The 22,048-nt window shown below is 56.6% G+C and overlaps 6 protein-coding genes across 6 annotated transcripts; 3 read left to right on the top strand and 3 right to left on the bottom strand.

Moving 5' to 3' along the window:
• Nucleotides 1-630: 630 nt before the first annotated feature.
• P884DRAFT_208253 (glycosyl transferase family group 2-domain-containing protein) lies at nucleotides 631-2,945 on the bottom strand (the record flags this gene model as incomplete). The annotated part of the gene is made up of 4 exons (XM_069438856.1): nucleotides 631-1,222; nucleotides 1,278-1,836; nucleotides 1,971-2,196; nucleotides 2,379-2,945. The coding sequence occupies 4 exons, from the start codon at nucleotides 2,943-2,945 to the stop codon at nucleotides 631-633; spliced, it is 1,944 nt and encodes a 647-aa protein (XP_069294874.1).
• Nucleotides 2,946-7,244: 4,299 nt separating this feature from the next.
• P884DRAFT_208007 (Fms-interacting protein-domain-containing protein) lies at nucleotides 7,245-8,098 on the bottom strand (the record flags this gene model as incomplete). Its single annotated transcript, XM_069438836.1, has 3 exons — nucleotides 7,245-7,286; nucleotides 7,345-7,588; nucleotides 7,740-8,098. 3 exons carry the CDS (start codon nucleotides 8,096-8,098, stop codon nucleotides 7,245-7,247), a joined length of 645 nt encoding a protein of 214 aa, XP_069294873.1.
• A 1,474-nt stretch (nucleotides 8,099-9,572) lies between these two features.
• P884DRAFT_263304 (hemolysin-III related-domain-containing protein) lies at nucleotides 9,573-11,444 on the top strand. The gene has a single exon (XM_069441748.1). It carries the CDS (start codon nucleotides 9,810-9,812, stop codon nucleotides 11,298-11,300), a length of 1,491 nt encoding a protein of 496 aa, XP_069294872.1. The 5' UTR covers nucleotides 9,573-9,809; the 3' UTR covers nucleotides 11,301-11,444.
• Nucleotides 11,445-11,456: 12 nt separating this feature from the next.
• P884DRAFT_263303 (uncharacterized protein) lies at nucleotides 11,457-12,761 on the top strand. The gene has a single exon (XM_069441747.1). It carries the CDS (start codon nucleotides 11,639-11,641, stop codon nucleotides 12,353-12,355), a length of 717 nt encoding a protein of 238 aa, XP_069294871.1. The 5' UTR covers nucleotides 11,457-11,638; the 3' UTR covers nucleotides 12,356-12,761.
• A 1,145-nt stretch (nucleotides 12,762-13,906) lies between these two features.
• On the bottom strand, nucleotides 13,907-15,636 carry P884DRAFT_272112 (rab-GTPase-TBC domain-containing protein; the record flags this gene model as incomplete). The annotated part of the gene is made up of 3 exons (XM_069442495.1): nucleotides 13,907-14,030; nucleotides 14,123-14,928; nucleotides 15,037-15,636. 3 exons carry the CDS (start codon nucleotides 15,634-15,636, stop codon nucleotides 13,907-13,909), a joined length of 1,530 nt encoding a protein of 509 aa, XP_069294870.1.
• Nucleotides 15,637-18,183: 2,547 nt separating this feature from the next.
• On the top strand, nucleotides 18,184-21,091 carry P884DRAFT_302259 (sulfate transporter family-domain-containing protein; the record flags this gene model as incomplete). Its single annotated transcript, XM_069444926.1, has 4 exons — nucleotides 18,184-18,469; nucleotides 18,525-18,670; nucleotides 18,758-19,301; nucleotides 19,365-21,091. 4 exons carry the CDS (start codon nucleotides 18,184-18,186, stop codon nucleotides 21,089-21,091), a joined length of 2,703 nt encoding a protein of 900 aa, XP_069294869.1.
• Between the last annotated feature and the right edge of the window lie 957 nt (nucleotides 21,092-22,048).

Here is a 22,048-nt window from a genome sequence, read left to right as displayed (position 1 = left end):
TTCCTCTTTCTTTTTTCTTCCCCGGGGCTGGCCCGTCCCAGGTGGCGGATAGTACCGGTCTCTCTTTCTTGCCTGGTCTCGTGAATCTTTCGGCCCAGCTGTCATCATAGAGCGGGTTTCGTGGCTGAGTCACCATGGCCGCGTCTTCCGTTTCTCCTCCCTATCAGTCTCTAAAGCGAATAGCACTAACGATGGGTATCGTCTGTGTCGAGTATCCTTCGAAACGACCAACCCTTCTGCCACCCAAAAAGCCCAATATCTAGATGCCATATTCCGATGCCATGCCATGCATATCAGCAGCACGCCCTCTTGATTTTACACAAGCGCGTCGCCGAAACCCTGTACCGTTAAACGACAAAGCCCGTAACGGTAGGCAATACGCGCCGGTCGCCCGAGTTGGAGCAGAATATAGCTCTCTTTGAAAAGCGAGAAAAGAACGAGATCGGCGTTTCAATGTGTGGTGAACGATGCCGGGAGCTCTCCGCCACTGGTCTCTCAGCATAAATGGAATAGCATCGAAATGGAATAACGGTATCCAGCCCGGGAGAAGTATAGACCATGCACGTAGAAAATATGAAGTTGCCGAAACCCAAAAAAAGTAATGTCGAAAAGTTCGTAAGCCGTGCGGGGTTACACCAACGCATCCGCGGTTACCGACTTTGCTCTGCGCCGAGTAACCTTCTTGCTGACTGTGTAAACCAAATCCAGCGTCCAGAAGTGGCATAATTGTGCTTGCGCGCATGGGATCGAACCGAAAATTGGTGCCACCAGCGGCACCATAACGTAGTCGATGAAGTTCGTTTTGGCTTTTCTCCGCGAAAAGTGCATACCTTTGAGAAGGCCGGCGTTGCCCATCTCCTTCTCGCGAGACTCGACACATATCCTGTGGAAGCTCTCATAGAGAAAGAGGTACAAAGCGACCTCCATGAACCCGAGGGTTCGGAGAATGTTGCAGACGTTGTAGATCCAAGCGACACCGTGGACATCCTCCGTGCCATCCGCAGCCCACATGTAGAGCGTTGACGCGATGACGAGGATGGTCATTTGGACAGGCAGGAAATGGGCTTCAAACAGACGGTGGAAGAGGATGGCAATGCGCTCCCAGTCAGGTTCTTTCAGCGTGTCGGTGACGACGTCAGAGAAGATACCGCTCTCGGGTGCGGCTTCGGCGTCCACACCGTCAATCTGCGACTGCGGGACGTAGTTGTCGGACTCGTCGTTCCTTGATCCGAGTTAGGTGTGGGTTTCCCCCTTGGGTTTAGCACGGCGCGACTTACATCGATGTGTGCAGGGGCCGAAACGCCCGAGAGGTGTGCTTCCTCTCTCTCCAGACCTCCACGACCTTCCTGAGCGCATAGCCCGTGTCGAGGGCACCCCACATGTGCCTAAGAGCCTGCTTGTACCGAGCGCGCACATCCACGAGGATACCTGGGACTCCCTTTCCGCGGCCACCGCCTGTGACGTTGGTTTGGCTAACCGGGCTCAAGACGGTGCGTACTGTCAGGTTTCCGTTGAGGGCGAAGAAACACTTGAGGTACATGTGCAGATCCTCGCCAATCGCTTCTGAGTCGCAATCCCAACCGCCGACGCGATCGACCAATTCGAGAGGGACCGAGTAAACGGATGTAGGGGGAGCAACCGATGAGCCTTCGTAGAGTCCGGACATGCCAGCAGCCGACCACAGGATGTCCGCGACGCGGACAATAGCCGGGACATCGTGGGCGTTGCGATCGAAGATGATGGGAGCCGAATACAGAGTAGTGGTAGCCACATCGGGATGAGCCACATGCATCGCCGTCACGCTCGCGAAATAATTGGCCGAAAGATGGCTGTCAGCTGCAATTAGGAAGTATCTTTTGGTTAGCGAATGCTGACGTACTGATGCAGGGATCCCAAACGTGCTGGTGTAGTCTTGTAGGAATGTGCCGGGGCCGGGGGCTAGAGTAGCCGCGCAGCTGAGCCGCACTCACCATCGATGCCCGTGACAATGACGTCTTTCCGCTGCCCAAGGCTGTACTTTTCGCTGAGCTTTCTCGCAGCCCACGCCATGTTACTACCCTTGCCAGCCAGCTCGCCGGGGATGTCGGACGGGTGAACCGTGAAGTCGATGGAGCGGAACTTCTTGGAGAATTCGTTGGCAAAACTAGCAGCCTTTGCCTCCGCATTGTGCTCTCTCTGCTCCATTGCAAGGTAGACCTGGACCTCACGCTTGTCAGCCCTGACACTTTCTGGGCACCCGCAACACAGGAAGAATGCCACCCCTGAAGATCATTGCTCCACCAGACCGCCGCCCCAACAAACAACGGCGTGGAGCAGTGAGAGTAGTGAGAGTAACCACCAGCTGAGGTTGCGGGGGTGGTAAGCAGAGTGCGACTCACATCGTAGGTGCTTCGCGCCTGGGGATGCGAAGCAAGAACCTCGAGCGTCTCCCTTAGTGTGTCGTTCTCTTCCTTGTAGTTTGGGATGACGATGGCATGAATGACGCGATCCGGGGCGATGTCGTCGGCGAACCCTTCGAGCTCGAAATCGCCGGCTTCGCTACTGGAAGCCGAGCTCATATCGCGCGACGAGGTTAACGTCTCGGAGCTGGACAGCGAGGTGGAAGAAGCCCGGCGCCGGTGGCCGAACTTGATATCCCTCAATGCCTTGGAACGCGCAGCCTTCTTCAGGCTCCTCGTAATGGTGAAGACGGCCCAGCAGGAGCGAAGCGGGAAGATGAAGACCAGGAAGTGGATGAGCAAGCAGTAATACGAAAATAGCTTGAGCAGGCGGCCACCGCTCTTTGGGTCGTGAGGACGCGGCGCACTAAGGCTGTCGATTGACTCGTGCATAAATGTATACCGTCGATTTTCCAGTTGGTTCGAAATCACCCAGTACGAAAGCGCAACGGTGGCCAGCATGGCGAGACCGCCGGCGCGCCGGCTGCACCACGCAAAGATCGACATCGCGGTGACCGTGGGAAGAGGACCGAGTCGAGATGCCTATGGTTCGAATTGGCACAGTGAAGAGGGAAAGATGCTGTCGTGGCTCGTATCCTTGCGGACAAGATGCGCCGGGAGCGAGATTGACCGCGAATTGGTGAAGAGCGGACTCGGCAGATTGAGGCGCGAGGCGAGGAAGCCGGGGACGGTAGGGCCCCGTTGTGGGCGGAGCGGACGCGAGTCGTGATGCCCTCGGCGTGAGGCTGCTTCTTCAACAGTCCACGAGCTCAATTGCTTCCAGGTGCGGATAAGGAAGGAGGGACTGCGGAGGGAGAAGAAGCAGAAGAAGAAGAAAGAGGAAAGCGTGGGGAAAGAGACAGAAGTTCAAGGCGCACTGATAGCCGGTAGCCGTCCACAAGGAAAAGAGGGAAGGAGGAAGCGAGAGGGACAGAGAGAGAGAGGGACAGGGGAAGAGAGCGGTATAGTTAGTCGAGGTGCGCTTGGGGCTACAAGGTTGTTGGGGGACGTGCCGAAAGCTGAGGGTAACTGTCAACCGAACCCACCAGAGACGTGAATACACTAGCCACTAGCAGGGGAAGGGAAAAAGGGGGAGTGCAGGCGCGATCATAGTTAGTGCTACCGCGTAAGCTGCTACCTTGGGTGAGGCTGGATGTGCGCTCCAGAAACAGGGGGATACTTGCAATTGGCAGTCGAGGGTGGAACTTGGGCAACGGATCTCCCACCTAACGTTATCCAAGTCTGAGAGCGGCAGAGTCGAGCATGGGTTGGACGATCAAGCAACGAACCGAAAAAGAAACGTTTTTTTCGCACCGGACGAAGGACTTCCCAATTCCCGCGGTTCAGGCCAGTCGAGCCTTCCGCATTTTCATTCGGCTTAACTAGTCTACTGCACTACACACAATACACTCACCTCGTGTGCAGGCAGCCTAGCTTGAACATTACTACTTTTGAAGTAGTATTAGCCTGAGGCTCACACCTCGTCGCTATCGAATGGCCTGACGGTGACGGCAACAACAGCACGAGTCGCGGCTGCCGGGCAGTGCTCCTAGGCGGTGGTCGTCAGAGATCGCGGGAAAATGGCCGTGCCACAACCGCGTCACATGCATATCCCGTGGGGAAGGGACCCGGGGCGCTGCAGCTTTCAGACCATCGCAGTACTACTTTAATGAGGTATTAGGATACACGAATCCCCTACTATGTATGTACATACTCGCAGTGTATGTACGTGGTGAAGAGGAGTGCGGCGTGGTCAAGAGGACAACTCACATGACGAAAGGGGGTGAAATATGAACCTTACTTCTCACAGAGCACTCCTGACACTGTTCTTTCGTACCGGACCTCGAGCGACGATGGAGAACGATGCAGGGAAGTCGTGTTAAAGATGGCCAACCCGGGGTCCCCTCCGGACTTGTGGACCTCGTACACCAACTAAAGTGGGTCAAAGCATTGCCAAGCTGCGGCAGTTTCAGCCGGCTTGTGGCGTCAATTGCAACATTGGCGCCTTCCTACACCAACAGCAAGAGCAAGGAACGTCAGGGGTCTTTAACGAAATACACCAACCACAGCGGCTCGTTGAGGCATGTGTGGACATCAACTCCACCATCACGACCACCGTCACGACCTCCATCACAACGCCGACGGGGTGTTTTGGAAGACAAACATGCTTTGCAGCGCGGCATTTTTACCGGGCCACAGACACCAAGAGCAGTACGGATCCGTAAAGAGTCCGTCAACTTCACACTAGTATACTAGCGGTGGTTGACCGCCGCCTATACTAACGTTGGTTTTAAAATTTCTGTTCAGTCCGATTGCCTGGGCCGCACCCCCGGGGCTCGACTCGACCGTTCCCTGTCGCCCGTGCAATACCCGTTGGAAAACGTAATGTCAAAGAAATAATATGGGTGGGGCATTTGGAGCTCGCCCCAGCACGCCCCGCATCTTCCCAAGTTGCATGATGTCCCTGTGCTACTCCGGCCGAAGCCAGCGAGTCAAGAAAGCCTCTAGAAAAAGACTCGGCCGAGACTATCGCGGCGCAAGCGAGTCAAAAATTATACCAGAACAGCAAAGAAAGAAAGAGAGAGGGGAGAAGAAATTGCCGATAAGTTAAGATCATTGCACTATTCACACATCTACTGTTGATGCACCGAGCAGCGGGTACCTTCTGTCGGGTACTTTCGTGCACAAGGCCCCTCTCAAAATTTTATGTAAGGTACGCATGCAAGTACCTTATTTGACAACTAGGCAACCAGCCTCCGCTTGTTCAAGCTTTTCCCCCTGTTTTGGGTTTTGGAGCTCTGCAGGGGTCCAGCTGGCAAGCCGCTAACCTTACGCGGTATTTCTGCGCCAGAATTCCGTACTACGTACATACGTTGGGGTGTAATCCGCTTCTGATTGGTGGCCCGCTGCCACTCTGGGTAGTTAATATTTCCATGGGGAGCTTTGTAAGAACCTTCTGACATGCAAAAAAGCACCCCCACTTGGAATCCTGTTTTGCCTCGAAGCGTCCTCCGAATTGTTGGTGTGAAAACGGCCAATTGGAAGAACCAGGGCACCGGAAAGGGCCCCATTTTTCTGCACTGCCATCGAAACTGTGCTAACGCGCGTCCTTGGTGATGCTTCTTAGCGTGTGCTGCCCGCCGAGATTGAGGGAAGATCCCGTCTGCTTACTTGGTTGAACAGTTACCACATTGCGGTGCTGCGCCATCTCTATTACGCGTTTGATGCAGATGTACGGACAGTACGTCTTCTTAAGGTGCTGATACTGTATAGTTATACTGCATAGTTACTTTGCAACCTGAGGGGAGGCCTCACCACATCTCTCGCGTGGCGTCTTGTCGAGGCTCGGCGGTTCTCTGCACATTCTGAGCATCTCAATTTAACTAACCAATGGTGTGGCGGGCGCTCCCCAGGTGCTCTTCTCCATCCCAGTCCCTGTTAGCGTTGATTGCTTCCGCGTTTAGGTTTTGATCATCCTGGAAATCATCCCGCTCGGCTCCGGTTAACGGGAACAAGTCGCTCTCGTTGGCCCCTCGGCGTGTCTTCTTGTTCAGTACCACGTTCATCGGGGCCTTAGTGTAGCGAGTAATGTACCTTGGATAGCTCCCGTGGGCATTCGAGGGCTCGAGGAGGCGGGAGGTTGCTCTCTAATTTCTAGCGTGCATGCCACGGCGGAGCCCTTTGGGGAGCAGGGGCAAGTCACAACAACATGCCCGTGCAGTGTAACCAGACTTCCTCGCTGTCAGAATACCTACGGACTACTTAGGTGCAATTGCTGGAAGCAGCAATTGCGGCGTCGCTTTTGCAGTTTCGCACTCGCGCAAGGGGAGAAGAAAGCCGACTGGATGCATCTTCTGGAAAAACCCACCCTGGAAAGGATGTCCCCTGCGCTCTTAGCATCTCCAACCGGGCTTGCACCGCGACCTCGTCCCAACTCGGCCCCCCTTCTCTGGGAGGTTAAATTCTCAGCTTTGTGAGGCAGATGCGAGAAAACCACTTGAGATCGTAAACGAGGTAGTTTATGAAGCATCTAAAACGCGCTACCCCAGACCGGTGTGTTCACCGGTTCCACCAATTCCTTCCGTCATGTAAAGCACTCATCAAATCGATTCCCCGTCGGGGTTTGAAAGGGTGAAAGTGGAGTGGTGACCAGTGTGGCGGGCGATGTCCATGTATTCCGTTTCAGCGGCCGGGAACGATGTTTCCATACGTGTATTCCTTAACATTTTGCAGGGCAGCCACCTGGAGCCGGGACGGTGCTAGAGCGGTACACAGATCCGGCTCGTTTGTCCGTTTGAAGACTCGGGTTTGGTAGTAGGAAATTACGCAGTACCACAAGCCCTCACCTCCCGATCCCAACGGCCCCAGACACGACCGCATCAACCAAATCGAAACCGCTGCGTTGGGGACCCCTTTAAGGCCCTCTGCTTTCCAATTCGCTCCCCTGGTTTGCCTGGTAGCTGTCCAAACTCGCGATTTTGGCTGGTCACGTCTCCTAATCAAGAGCTGCGAACCGCGCCCTCACGTAGCGGCGGAGCCCTCGGCGTTATGGCGTTAAGCTAGGCTCGGCCTGGCTGATGCGGTGCGGTAGTGATGTCCAATCCCAGGACCAATTGCTCGGACTGCATCGTGGACTTCAGGCTGGGTTTGCCACAATACCACACGCCCGTGTCTTGAGAACATAGGCCGAGTTCCTGGAGAAAGAGCCGTGGGTGGGTGGTTTCTCTCTCGAGACGCCTCTGATCGCATGCCTGCAGCCAGATGACCTCCATGATGCAGGATAGTTGTTCACCCGCCCACGAGAGTTCAAACCACTTTCTCAAACATTTTCTGGATAGGTTTTGCGGCCTGTAGAGTAGATTATTAGCCAACGCTGCGTGTCTGATGACCACCGACAATAACTCACATCGATGAATTTCTCGAGATCCCTGTCTAGATTTGCCAGGTCGTCTCTCCGCTTCTTGTTCTCGGCGATCAGCTTCTGCTTCCGCTTCTGCAGCTCCAGCCGCTGCTGCTCTAGCGCCTCACGCTCCGCCCGCTCGTGGTTGATCCGCGCCACCATCAGCGCGTTCTCGTCTGCGTCGGCATGCTCGGGGTGCTGGGCGAGGAACTCTTCTACCGGGATCAACGGCAAGAGCCGGTACGTGTGGCTGAAGGACGGGGAAAGAGACGAGAGGCGTTAGCCAGAGCGATCAATACACTCCGCAGAGGCAAAACAAGGGGAAAAAATCAAAGAAGAAAAGAGGGAAAGAGGAAACCAAAAATTAAAAAAAAAAAAAAAGGAAAGGGGGGGCCACGCACTCGAAGCCCTCGCAGGCGGCAATCTCGCCCTCGAGGTGCCGCTGCTCGTAGTACAGATTCTGCAGCTGCAGGTGCAGCACGTCCACCTCGTGCCGCGCCTCGGCCGTTCTGCTCTTGGTCTCTCGGGCGCGAAAGTGGGCGGCCCGGTGCAGCCCGCGGAGGTGGGCGATGTTGGTGTTGAGCAGCTTCTGCTGCCTCGAGATCTCGGTCAGCGCATCGGCTGGGATGGCGCCGTCGGGATTGGCGGCGGTCGCCTGCGCGATCAGGTCGACGAGGGCCTGCGCCTGCTCCCGCGCCGCCCTGGACGTCTCAACGACAGACGCCAGAGCGGGGTCCGTGATGTGGGCGTCGACCGTCATAGTTCGATGCCGAGTTTGGGGATCGGTTAGGTAGGTAGCGACTCCTCGGGTTGGGTCGGCCGAGTCGGGGTTGCTGAGCTGGTTTGGAATGTGGGCCGCTGCTGTGGTTGGCGATGTGATGAGGTACAGAGGATGTCAATTCTGTAGCTCCCTCGTTGTACGAACGACAGATGAGATTCGCTTGTCGAGAGTGGGAGATAATCACGATTTGTAAATGGAGTGTAGAGATGGAGATCAGTTGTCTACAGTTTCGTGCCGCAAACATCCTCAGCACAGACCAATTTATGACCCTTCGAGATGAACTGCCTTTTAAGAGAATGAACGGCTGTGATAGACGAGAGACGTAACCTTATTCTCCCATTGTCCTATATTTGAACGAGACGAAGGACTTGCTTCGATCGAGTTTGGACAGAAAGAAATATATTCCAGCTACTCCATGTAGTCGATGTGTCCCTTCACTACTAGGAATCATCCCGGACCACTAGGTACCTCGGCCACCGATTCACCGAGACAGCATCCCTTGGAGCAACTGGGACCATCAAAGAATTGCTGGCAAGAGAAGTATTCCGGAGCTGCGAAAGTTGTTGAGAAAGTGGACCGTGAAGCCTCCATTTCGCCTAAGAAGAGCCCAAGACATCGATAGTCAAGCTGCCGCTCTTGCCAAAGTTGAGAGATGCTGCGCAGCATTAAACCACCAGGAAAGCGAGAAAGTATGATTGTCGTTCAAAACAACGCACTCCATATCGGATCTTGTGAAGCAATGGTTTCTTGGCTACACTGCTCTACGTATAACCACAGTAAGAACAAAGTAAAGCCGCACAAGCCGAGTTTTCAGCTCACGGTTAGCTAGGTATGCAAAGCGGGCTACGCAATACCGCGCACTACGGATACTCTGTATCAAAGATACAACTAGCCCTGGAACTGGCATATGCTGACACTACCTCGAGATTAAAAGTTAGGAAGCGCTCCGCTATCTGTGACGTGTTGCATTTGTAGTACTTCGGTGCGCTGGCAGATTCTCGCGCTAACGGTGTAAGCGTTGTCGCGAAGAGCCAAAAGCGTTGAGCTCTTAAGAGTGTTGAGGATGTGGGGCTACCGCGGCAATGACGGCAGCAATTGGTTCTAACCTGCGTATCTGACGCACGAGAACGGGCGCTTTCGGGCTTTCGGCCTGTAAACGCCCGCCAGTTGAAACGAGGTCCTTAAACAACGGGCCCCTCGTGTTATTTACTGCTTCCTCGATCATCAATCTGCATCTCTTGGCCCGGCCATGCTAAGTGCCTAACCCTTACAATCTATCGGTCTCAACGAAATCGGATTCCTCGGTAGGAGATTGCCCTGATGCATTTCCGTCGAGAGCTACTCTATGAACGCAACGCTCTCTTGATTCCTTCATTTAGAACTTGGATTTGCAATTGGCGAGTGGCGGTCCAATAGAACGAATTTTCTCCCTCATTTCACAGTGCTCCCGTGTCCCCCCCCCCTTCTTCTTCACCGTCGACCCCGACTTCCGCGTGCTCTTCGAACACCGGCCCGACCTTGGGCACATCGTAGCGCCCGTCCCGCTTCCGGTTACGACCCTATCACACACTCACACACACGGACACGGACACGGACACGGACACGGACACCCAGCAGAACCACCACGCACCCGGACACACTTGACCGGTGCCCCGTTCCCCAGCGGCTGCTGTAGGCTCTCGTTGTCACCATGGATGTTTCGTCCAACATGGGGTGCCCCGCCCCGTTTACCTTTGGCTCTTGCGACGATGCCCCCAGGGGCATGTCGTCAGGAGCCCAGGCCTCAGACCGGCCCGCTGCGCGGAAGCGGCGCCACTCTCACATCATACCGAGGAGGAAGTCTATCGTTAACCAAATCATGGATGGGGAGGAAGGCCTGCTCCTCAAGCTGGACCTGCTCCTGACCGATCTTGAGCGGCGACTCGAGTATTGGGAGAATTATGGAGAGCTCAGCTTGGACTCGAGCATCTCGGCCGCCTTCGACACCCTTAAGGCCGTCCGGACACGATGCTCGCAGGTCTCGGAGGAATTCATGGGTGCCGGACGGAGGAAGCTGCAAGTCGTGGTCGACACCCTCGAGTCCGGTTATCACGAGGCCTTGGCCGCGGCGGGCTCGCTCAACGAAAAGGCGAAAGTCAGCATCGAGCTACTCGACGGGATGCTGCAAGAGATGGAGGACCAGGCGGCCAGGTTCCGGGAGAAAGGCTTGACCAACGCGGCCGAGACCCTCATGGACGAGGCCCACCGCGTCGTGGACGAGGGCATCGAGAGGGCGAAGCGCGCAGCCGAGTCGCTCGAGGACCATATTCAACGCGCCATCGCTCGCGCCCGGGAGCACGGCCTGCTCCGCTACGAGGATCTGCCGGTCCCTTGGCGGACCAACCCGCACATCATCAGGGGCTACCGCTTCTCCGAGACCAAGCTCGCCTGCGTGCGGTCGGTCTTCTCCTTCTCGAACGAGCTCGTCAACATCTGGTCCCACACCATCGGCCTCGTTCTCGTCCTGGCCGTCGCCTTTTACTTCTACCCCACGAGCACCAACTTCTCCCTGAGCTCCAAGGCCGACGTCTTCATCGCCGCCGTCTTCTTCTTTGCCGCCTGCCAGTGCCTGGTCTGCAGCGTCATATGGCACACCATGAACTCGGTCGCCGACGTCGGTCTCATCTCCATGTTCGCCTGCGTCGACTACACGGGCATCTCGCTGCTGATCGCCGCCTCCATCATGACCACCGAGTACACCGCCTTCTACTGCGAGCCCGTGAGCCGCTGGGTTTACATGGTCACGACGGCTCTGCTCGGCGTCGGCGGCGTTATCCTGCCGTGGCATCCCCGCTTCAACGGCGCCGACATGGCGTGGGCCAGAGTCGCCTTCTACGTTGCCCTCTCCGCCACCGGCTTCCTCCCGATCTTGCAGCTCTCTCTCACGCGCAGCCCCGCGGCCGTCTTGGAGTTCTACACCCCGATTGCGAAATCGCTTGCCGTCTATTTCCTCGGCGCGCTCGTCTATGCCAGCAAGGTGCCCGAGCGCTGGTGCCCGGGCATGTTTGATTACGTCGGCGGCAGCCACAACCTCTGGCACGTTGCCGTCCTGGGCGGCATCTTGTTCCACTACACCGCCATGCAGGACTTTTTCTCTCACGCCTTCAGGCTTGCCAAGGACGGTTGCGCGGCAGCATACTAGGCTCGCGTGTATCGTTTCGCTCTCTCTCTCTCTCTCTCTCGGGAGTTGCCCCGCCAGAGCAAGTTTGAGACTCGTCCCCATCTTTGGGACAGCAGCCGTTGCGTCCCTTTGACAGCATCAGGGGACCTAGAGCGGCTTCTCCCCCCCCCCCCCCCCAAAAAAAAAAATTCGTCTTGTGTGGCGGCCTTCAGCCCGCTGTCACAGAGAGCGGAATTTTAGAACACAGGGCCCGTGGCCTCGCACCGCACCATCGGCGCCGATACCGTTTGGAGAAGAAGACCGTACACTTGGACGGTTCTGGGTCCGAAATAACCCCGTTCCAAGTCCTGCGTCGTCTCATGTGTATCCACGGTTGGCGATTCGTCCTTACAGCCGTCGATACTCGGTCGACGCCGCTTCCCATTCCGGACTGGCCGGACCCCGCCTCTGCCGTGATTGCGACCGTATGTCCCGGCGGCCGGCGGCGGCGTGGCCTCTCATTCAAATCATTTGGGGATACGGCGTGCCAATATCCTGCATCCCGGAGCCCGAGATTCGAACAAGGCGTCCCCAGGTCACTTTCGCTTTATTTGCGGCTCTCAGACACCCCCAGGCTTTTGATCTTCCGCGTTGAAGCTAAAACATGCCGGTCGCCGGGGTGTACAGTACAGGAATCGCCTCATCACGGCAGCTATCGTGGATTACGGCAGCGCGGCTGTGCCAGAGTCGACGAGTCGGACGGCAACTGCCAGAACGGAGCGGGGCGGGCCACCATGTCTGTTCCGATGCCAGACCATAGCCGGACCCTGGGAAAACGCCTATTTGACGCCTTGTGGGGGTTCTTTTGCTGCTGCTCCTCTTTTTACGGCCAGGGGACAGTTGGACAGGTGCAAAACCTCCTGTCGGTGTTGTTTTTCTCTTCTTTTGAGCTTGGATTTGCCGAGAACAGGGGCGAGCGGCCCGTGTTAAGGGCCCAACATCGCAACGGCGTGGGAAGGCCGGGAATATTAGAGATATATGGGGCGTTAAAGGCATTGGACCATGGGACGATGAGATGCACGCGGTCTGCGAGATGACGGAGTTAATTATGAAGGGATCCCATCCGCTTGGTGACGGATGGAGCAACGAGCGGACAAAAACGAGCGGAGTTGGGTAGTTGGGTGGGGTTTGTGTCGAGCATTATTAGCGTTGGCGTAGAGTATATAGATTTAGACGAGAAGAAGGAAGAAACTGGTGAGTCAGGGGGCTCGCAGGAGGGTAGCCTGGTCGGACAGCGTTGCATAATTATTAGAAGATGGCCGTGGGGCTGTTAGGGTTGGGAATAGTAGTCGGGATAGACACGATAAAGGGATGTGTTCCTTTTTTGTGAGCATATATATAACGGTCTTCAAAGCTAGAATCTTCTAACGTTGTAGGACACAGCAATACATACATTTTCAGTATCATGGAAAGCAAGACGCGAGACTAACGGCAAAGAGAACTACTCTTGTGGCATTTGCTGCTGCACCAAGGGAGAGAATGTGGTTGATTTATTGATGTTATTATTTGTTTATCTTTTTTGTTCCCTCTGTTCTTTCAACTTGTTTTCTTCTCCTGTAGAAAACCAATTCAAACCTAGGGAGAACAAGTCCTAGCCAAGTATAAAGCCTCTTCTTTAAGACCCATTGACGCCTCCCGGCGTTTTCCAGCCGTATATACGTACTCTTGAACGCCTTGTCCATCCACCCAACCACCGTCGTATGATTTTTGCATCGCGCCTTTCTGCCGTCATCGTCATCACCCTCCGCAGCATCGCCTGCCTCTCCCCTACATGCCCCTTGCCTTGCCTTGTCTGCCTGCTCGCCCGTCCGGTGCTGGTAAGGTAGTCTGCGATACTCCGGCAATGAGCGAGAGACACGCAGCATTCGAGACGAAAGGGTGGTTTCGGTTGCCTGCGAGGTGGTCCGTCTGCAAATGCCCCTAAAAACGATGATGGATATGTCCGGGACTCTTTGGGCTTTTTTTCTTCTTTTTTTTTTTTTTTTTTTTTTTTTTTTTTTGGGGGGGGGGGGGGGGGGGGGGAGGAGCAGAAATGGCCCGTTCATCTATCCAGCCCGCTCGTACTCTTCTTACTGCATGATCTGTGGACGTGTCTCCGCTTGTCCTCTCCCCCAAGTCTGAAACCAGCCACCATGTTTAATGCCGCGCAGTTATGCGGGTAAATGCGGGCGCCACGGGGAAACATCTCCTGTGGCCTTCAGTCCTTCCATTCTCAGCACAGAAGCCCCGCGGAGCCGATCACCATTTGGGAGGTCCTTTCGGTTTGGTTCTTTTTTTTCTTTTCTTCTTCTGCCATCTTCTGTGGCAGTTCGGACCGGGCGGGTGCTGTGGCAACCAGGTACCGCGCCCGCCGCCCTTCGACGCCTGCCAGCCTCGTCCGGCCCGGCCGCCGTGCCGGCGATCCGACGTGGCAATTGCGGCTTGATGGTTTGTGCACAAGCAAGCGACGGGCTTTCCATGCCCGGCTTTGAAGGAATGCCGCGGTAAGTATGCGGAAGGGCGTGGAGCAGCCCGGTCGACTCGACGTTCGAGCCGGTGCCGTCGTCCGTTTGTGCAGTCGTGTTTGCGTATGTTCGCGCGTGGCCGTCCTATCGGGCGTGAGCGACGATTTCGGCGTAGACGTCGTCGGGGATCATCTTGATTATGGCGAGGGTGGTGCGTTTGATCTGGTCGGCCTGTAGCGCCGGGAACGAGCGGAGGAGCTTGTTGGGGCTGAGGAATTGGCGGCCGTCCGTCAGTTGTGTTCCTACCCCGACGAGAAATTCAACAAATAAGAAAAAAGAGTTACGGGTGGATTCACGTACCTGGGCGACTCCATGATCTTGCTGCGGATCATGATCAGCTGTGCTACGATGCAGAGGATGTTGAGGTGAGGTCCATAGGCGAAGAGGAAATCCCAGAGGCGCAAGACCTCGGGCAAGGGAGGCGTGCAAGCGCAGAGGGTCAGGACAGACGGGAAGGCGTATATCTCGGCGGACAGGTTCTTGGAGAGCAGGTGCTGGCTGAGCTTGGGATCGACGATGGCCAGCACCTTGTCGACCAGGGCCAGGCCCTTGTGTACCCCGTCCATGGCGCCCCGGATGTAGCCGGGGCATTCTTTGGTCAACAGCTGGTGGAAGGCGACGAACGCCTCGGCCTCGCTGCGGGCGGCGTACAGGAAGGGCGCTGCCAGCACGTTCATGCCCTGGACGTACGTGCCGGGCTCGGCCGTCACGCTGGCGACGGAGCCCTCGGTCGTCAGCGTCAGGGCGCGTGCTCGCTTGGCCGCGGGCGAGGAAGCCGGACTTCCGTAGTCGCTCCCGTAGCCCGTGCCGGGCCGGCTGCTCGATTGGTCCAGCGAGCGTCGCGTGCTGCTAGCTACGCTCGGGTCACGGGTGCGCACCTCGCGGGCGTCGTGGAGCGTCCAGGCGAAGGCATTGAGCAAGCGTATCAAGCTCGCCTCGCTCACGCGGCGTCGGAAGAGGGGGTCGGTGGACAGGGTTCGGAAGGTGTCGTTACGGATCTTGGAGTAGGCCGGGGAGGCGCCGCGGTGGATGAGGGCAAGGTAGGCGTCGGTCTCGAGCATGGGCGCGTTGAGCAGGATGAGCCAGACGTAGATGCGGAGTGAGGACTGTTTTGGATTCCCCGAGTCAGTGGCCCGACTAAAGACTAGGCGCCGCGGGAACGATTCTCTCTTGTTTGTTTAATTTGTGTGTATGGACATAGGGGCGCTGCTCACCATGCCGTCGCTGTCGGACTTGATGCCCTGGTCGAGGATCTTGAGCCGCGCGCTCTCGAGGGCCCCCTCGACGTCGCCATCCGGAGGTCCCTCCCGCAGCAGCCGGTCGAGGGACATGGCGTCGGCGGCGAGTGACCGCTTGCTCAGAGCGGAGCGTCGTGTTGCTGTGGCTGCCGTCATGGCTGCCGTGTTGATCTGGGCGGCGTTGGGAATTGGGGCTGCGTCGCTGTTGGAGCGTGCTCTCTGTGGCGAGCGGGTGATGCTCGCATATCTTCTTGCGGGAGCGAGATTGGGGGCTGGAGCAGGAGCAGGAGCGGGAGCAGCAGGAGGGTGCGGCTGGAGGTGCTGGTCCAAATATTGGAAGTGGTGTTGATGGAGCTGGATTCTCTGCTGCTGCTGCTGCGAAATGAGCGACGTCTGGGCAGCGGCCTTTGCTCCCAAGCTATGAGCCGACTGTAGTCTCCTGAGCGTTCGCTGCGCGCCGGGATTTGAAGGCGGGTGGAGCTGCAGCGCGGTCGGGAAGGGCCCCGGCGGAGGAGACAGGGTCTCCCTGGTGGGACTCGGTATCCTGTCGAATTGATTGAAACTACGGCGGGTCATTTTCAACGGGTTGCCGAAACACTTGCGACAATGTTGGAAACGACTCTGAAGAAAAAAAAAAAAGACGTCGTCGGTGCCGTGCAGCGCCCCGGCAACCGAGAACAACAAAAGCTTTGGGCGGCGCGGTGGATGTTTGGGGCCCAATCCTAGCGGGAGGCTGGACGAACGCGAAACCTGGAAGGCGAGTAGGTTAGGTTGTTACTCCGTACCTTCTGCAGGGAGGTACGCTCGTGTTCATTTCGCGGCACCGCGCCCACGATCGAGCCAATGAGCTTCGTTTTTCCCTCAAGAGCGGCCTTGTGGCAGGCGTCTGCAGAAGTACGGACGTACTTTACGCAGCGCTACGAATTACGGAGCAACTAAGTGACTGTAACTACGCAGTACGGAGTACTGCAATTAGTTATTCGTAAATCTCTTTTAACGGTCTTCTCCGGAGCTGGATGGTCTTGCAGGATTAAAAAGCACCCCACCACCTTGCCCGTTTCGAATAGTGAGCCCAAGCTCCCAAAGAAAAACGCGACTTTGCCCATCAAGTGATGCCGGTCGCTCAAATTTTCCAACAAACGCGAAGAGTTCTTCCCAGCAGTCATTTCAGACTTGACGATTGACAAATTCTATATCGATATACCTCCTTGTCGCGATACTAACGTCCTATGGCTGGAGGCCCCATTGACAATCCAGCGTTTCCGGTTCAGTTTTCATCCGATCTCAAACAGTCTCTCGTCCCAGCTTCCCGAATAGGATACCTGCTGCGTTGGGATTGGCCCGCACGGCGCCAATGCCACCGGAGCGGCTTTGTCCACAACAGCGGCCCAGTCGTCGTAACGCGTCCGGGGAATGTCAGATGTGAACACGGGTCTGGCCGTAATGTTCTAAGATTCCGTCTCGGAGCACCTTGACATCATAAACGAAGAGGTCTAGGCAAACCTCTTATCTCTCGTCCTTCCTAACTGATCCTTTTTTCCCCTCTTCTTTCTTTTCTTCCTTTTCTCCCTTCCCTCCTTTCCCCCTTTCTTTTTCTCTCTATAAGAATGCGTGCAAAGTTCTCCTATACATAGGCATACCCTCGTAGCAGAGGGCACACTTACTCAATTGGCGCCTTACTCTGGTAGAACTAGCGCACTCCAACTTGGTTGGGGCTTGACAGCACAGTCGCCGCCTTAAAGTATCCTGATGTTCGAACGATAGGAAAATGAGCTCGAGCTCCAGCCGGCGCACTCGCGTCAATGCTTCGGATCACGAATTGTACACCGTACATTACACAGCCCGTCGTTTAATTCATTTATTCTCATTTTCGCGCACATTTTCCTAATGATGCAGTGGAATACTATGTTTCTTGCATATTATCAGGTCTTTTTTTGCTTTTTTTTGTCCTACCACATCAAACTTGACTCTCCTATTTGCCCTTTTTCACATACATCTTCTTCTTAACTTTGTATCTTCTTTGCATCTTCGTCCCCGTTTGTTCTGGGGAGGCCAATCTAGGGCCTAGGTTTCCATCGTCCGAATTCAAACAAGGATAAGCTGTCGTGAGCGGCTGGGCAGAAGCGAATGCGGAGCGTGCATTCGCCCCTCACCGCGAAGTCATGACAACACATGACGACCACCGGACCTGGGAAGAGCTTAGACAATAAATAAAATCTACAGAGCCGCAATTATGTATCGCCCTAGGTCGTGAAAAGCACCTCGGGAGCTCGGCAAGCTCGGAGTACGGACTACTGTACGTCCGTAGTCCAGGCGTGCTAGCGCGCCAGGGCGTGGGGGTCAAGCTTTTGAGGCTACAAACTCGGCGAGCACATCATCAATGGGGCCCGATTGCATCATCGCCACCTAGCAGTCCCATTCGTCGCCTGGCACGGCACACCCAACGCCCTCCTGCAATGGCACCTCAACCCCCAAAGCGCAAATTGCAATCCGTATGCGCACTTTACGTTGAGCTTGTTTTACTGGGTAGTCGCGTCGAGAAGAGATCGCAGAGGTACAGTTGTACTCCTACTTAGGTAGGCGCGGGGCTACCGAATGTTCACCTGATTCGATCATGGCACCTTCTTTACGTCTTCCCTGCCAAACGGTTCATCTTTCCCCCCCTTCACCTGTCGCCAACTCCAATGAGAAGAGAAAACCCAAGTTTTCTAGGCGCGCAACAAGCAATATGTGATGCTGGTCCCCATGCCGAGTTCCACTACTGAACTCCCGCCGCTAGCTGTGATAGGCAATGTAGCGATTGCGCCATCCGGCTGAAGCCCGCTCTCCGCAGCTCCAGGGATCCGCTACCTTTGATTTCAGATCTCGGGACCACTACGGGCAAGCCCCGGTCAACCCTCTTAACTGCGATTCGGAGTCCAAGTCGAGGACATTCTCAGCTCTACCTTTCATATCTAAGGGGGCGCTTCTTTTCTTCTTGTTTTGGTTTCGTCCTATCAACCCGGGATTGGCACAATTCTCTCGGCTCCATCGGGTCCTCTAAGCTTCGTTCCTGTCCGTAGCGCCCCCTCGTCGCGCCGCTTCAACGGACGCATCCAGGCCGCATCTTCGCCAGACCCGAGTATGGACGGCGTGATGCCTCCCAAGGCCGGCCGCTTTGTGGCCAGGGCGCTGGGCATCAAACTCCAGGAAAATGACCCTTTCAAGGAACTGGAGAGGCCGGGGGCCTCTATGCTTTCCAACGAGACCGGTCACACTTTTGTGGAGGAGCCTCCCCATGTCCTCGAGTACCTGAACGACCTCATCCCGTCACGCAAGGAGGTCTACGACTACATCCTGTCTCTCTTTCCATTCCTCTCGTGGATCGGGCGCTACAACCTGCAATGGCTCATTGGAGATCTCGTCGCCGGTAAGGACGGCTGCCCCTTGCTGAATTCGAAATAATAGTCGCTAACCGCCCGCAGGCATCACGATTGGCGCCGTCGTCGTTCCCCAGGGCATGGCCTACGCCAAGCTCGCCAACCTCGACGTCCAGTTTGGCTTGTACTCGTCCTTTATGGGCGTCTTGATTTACTGGTTCTTTGCCACATCCAAGGACATCACCATCGGTGTAAGCTCGGTTCTTCCCCCCCCCTTCCCCCCTTCCTCCCTTCCTCCCTTCCGCCCGGAATCGGATGGAGCGCTGATAACGCCGCAGCCGGTCGCCGTCATGTCACAGCTTACCGGCGGCGTCGTTGCCGATCTGGCCGTCACTTTACCTGACGTCCCAGGCCATGTTATCGCTTCCGCGCTTGCCATCCTGGCGGGAGCCATTGTCCTGTTCATCGGCCTCATCCGCTGCGGATGGATTGTCGACGTCATCTCGCTTACCGCGCTCTCGGCCTTCATGACCGGATCGGCTATCAACATCTTGGTCGGACAGATCCCCACCATGATGGGCATCACGGGCTTCTCAACCCGCGAAGCCCCCTATATCGTCTTCATTCACACCCTTCAGGGCCTGCCCCGCACGACTCTGGATGCTGCCATGGGTCTCACCGCTCTTACGATGCTCTATCTCCTCAGGGCGGCCTGCTCGTACTCTGCGAAGCGGTGGCCGCAGCATCAGCGCCTGTTCTTCTTCCTCTCGACCCTGAGAACCGTCTTCGTCATCCTCCTGTACACGATGATCAGCTGGCTTGTGAACAGGGGTCTTCCCGAGGATGAGGTCAAGTTCAAAATCCTGTTACACGTTCCCCGAGGTGGGTTTCGCGCCTGAGCCGTGCTCTATCTAGCCTTGCGACTAAACAACCCGAGCGATGCAGGCTTCCAGAACGCGGCGGTCCCAGTGCTGAACAAGCGCATCGCCAGCAATCTCGCCGGCTACCTGCCAGCGACCGTCATCGTCCTCCTGATTGAGCACATCGCCATCTCCAAGTCTTTCGGGCGGGTGAACAACTACACGATCAACCCCTCGCAGGAGATGGTCGCGATCGGCGTCACCAACATGCTCGGGCCCTTCCTGGGCGGATACGCCGCTACCGGCTCGTTCAGTCGCACCGCCATCAAGTCCAAGGCCGGCGTCCGGACACCGTTCGCCGGCGTCATCACCGCGGTCGTCGTCCTCCTCGCCATCTATGCCCTCCCGGCCGTCTTCTACTACATCCCAAACGCCTCTCTCGCTGCCGTCATCATCCATGCCGTTGGCGATCTGATTACCCCACCAAACACCATCTACCACTTCTGGCTCGTTTCGCCGTTGGAGGTCTTCATCTTTTTTGTCGGCGTTATCGTCACGGTGTTTTCGACGATCGAGAACGGCATCTACTGCACCGTGTGTCTTTCTGCTGCCATGCTCCTGTACCGCATTCTCAGGTCCAAGGGCCGGTTCCTCGGCCGCGTCAGGGTGGCGTCCATGCTCGGCGATCATGTCGTCGGCGGCGAGATGCAGCGCGGGGCCGAGTATGGCACATTCACGGGAACTCCGGAAGCCCCCTTCCGCAACGTCTTCCTTCCCATCACCCACGCAGACGGCTCCAATCCGGAGGTCGAACTCGACAACCCGTACCCGGGCATCTTCATCTACCGCTTCAGTGAGGGCTTCAACTACACCAACGCCAGCCACAGCCTGAGTTACATGACCGATTACATCTTTGCCCACACGAGGCGGACCAACCTCGCGAGCTTCGAGCGGCCCGGCGACCGCCCGTGGAACAACCCGGGCCCGTCCCGGCGCGAGCTAAAGGCCGCCGCCGCGGCCGCCGCCGCGGGCACTAACGCGGTCGCCGACAACGTGGACCCCAACCTGCCCACGCTCAAGGCCATCATCCTCGACTTCAGCTCGGTCAACCACGTGGACATCACCTCGGTCCAGCAGCTCATCGACGTGCGCAACCAGCTCGACCGCTACGCGGCGCCCGACACGGTCGACTGGCACATTGCCTGCATCAGCAACCGCTGGACCAAGCGCGCCCTCGCCGCCGCCGGCTTCGGCTACCCGACCATGCGCCCGGACGTGCCCCACCTGCGGTGGAAGAGCATCTTCAGCGTGGCCGAGATTGGCGGCGCCCAGAGCGCCGCCGCCGCCGCCGAGTTCGAGGACAACGAGAAGGAGCTCGAGAGCAGCAACCGCCTCGAGACCCTGCACTCGCACAGCCACGCCAGCGCCCACCACCACCCCACCACAGCGGACGACCTCGAGGCCGCGCTGTCCAAGAAGCCCACCGTCCCCGAGGGCGCCGACGAGGAGGAGCCCGCCGACGCCGTGGGCGCCGTCAACCTCGCCTCGCGCCGCACGCCGGCGCTCAACGCCGGCCGCACCGTCGCCGTGCACGGCATCAACCGCCCCCTGTTCCACGTCGACCTGACGAGCGCGCTGCAGAGCGCCATCGCCAACGTCGAGGCGCGCCGCGAGTACTCACCCGAGAGCGGCGCCGGCGGCAAGAACGGTGGCAACCCTGGCGACGACGCCGCTGCCGCCGCCGCCTCGGCCAAGGCGGGCAGCGACATGGTGACGACGAGCGGCGGGAGTGGGACTTCTTCCCCTCGCTGACGAGAGCGAGCGAGCTTGACTCGAACACTTTCTTTTTTCTTTTTCTGTTTTCTTTCTTTTTTTCTCGCATCCCCCGCCCCTCTCCCCTTTCCCTTCTGCCTGTCTGCTGGTAGATGGGAAGGGCATAGGGGGAGGGGCGGGGCTCTAATTCATTATAAAAGGGAAGGGGAGAGGGAAAAAAAACATAAAGCGCGGGCGTTAAAAGTGTGTGCTTTTGGCTGTCGCATGGGCGAATCATAAGTCACATCGCATTGGCTCAGGCATGGTTAGATGTTCGATTAGATGGTTGGTTGGTTGGACGGACGGGAGTGTCTGCATAGCATGTAACGGTTTTGGTTTGGTTGGAAATACCCCATAGAGCATACGGAGGGCGAGTTTCCTCTTTTAATTTAGGCAAATCTACCTATCTATCCGAGCACTTGGCATCTCGGTATCCGATGTTGCTCTCGCCATATCATACTGAAGTGATTGTTGGATTGAGTCCCTCCTCTATTGGGTTGAGGGGGGCTTGATATTTCATATTAGGAGTAGTTCTCCTGACAAGTGGGGTTGATAACTACCATAGACATTGAAAGAGTACTCGAGTCGATTTTCACCGTTTGAGTCATGCAAATAAACAAGTCTATCTGACCAGGGACTTGGTCATTTTCGAGCTTTGATCCGATCCCCCTCGTCTTGTCACAAGTTTCAGCTGGCCAGTCACTCGTAGTTGGGCCGGCCGAGTCAAGACAATGAATTGTTCCGCCGTACGGTCCTCGGCAAGACGGACAGATCGACAGAGAAGCAGGCAGGCAAGGCAATAACTAGGCAGAAGCCCCCTTCGAGCACACGCACACTACACCTCGCTTTTTACACCACTGCGGCCGTCGGATGATTGCTGGGGGTTACTGTGGCATGCATCACGTCTCTAGATTACGAATGGTATCTAGCTAAGATAAAGGCACTGAGCCCCCCCCC

The sequence above is a fragment of the Thermothelomyces heterothallicus genome (genome assembly GCF_042370625.1).
Source record: "Thermothelomyces heterothallicus CBS 202.75 unplaced genomic scaffold P884_scaffold_25, whole genome shotgun sequence".
Lineage (NCBI taxonomy): Eukaryota > Fungi > Ascomycota > Sordariomycetes > Sordariales > Chaetomiaceae > Thermothelomyces > Thermothelomyces heterothallicus.
This window is presented reverse-complemented; position numbering and strand designations above follow the sequence as displayed.

Bases quoted from the DNA above. Each gene is read 5' to 3' on its own strand.
- P884DRAFT_263304 (XM_069441748.1), top strand. From the start codon at position 9,810: ATGGATGTTTCGTCCAACATGGGGTGCCCCGCCCCGTTTACCTTTGGC.
- P884DRAFT_263303 (XM_069441747.1), top strand. From the start codon at position 11,639: ATGTGTATCCACGGTTGGCGATTCGTCCTTACAGCCGTCGATACTCGG.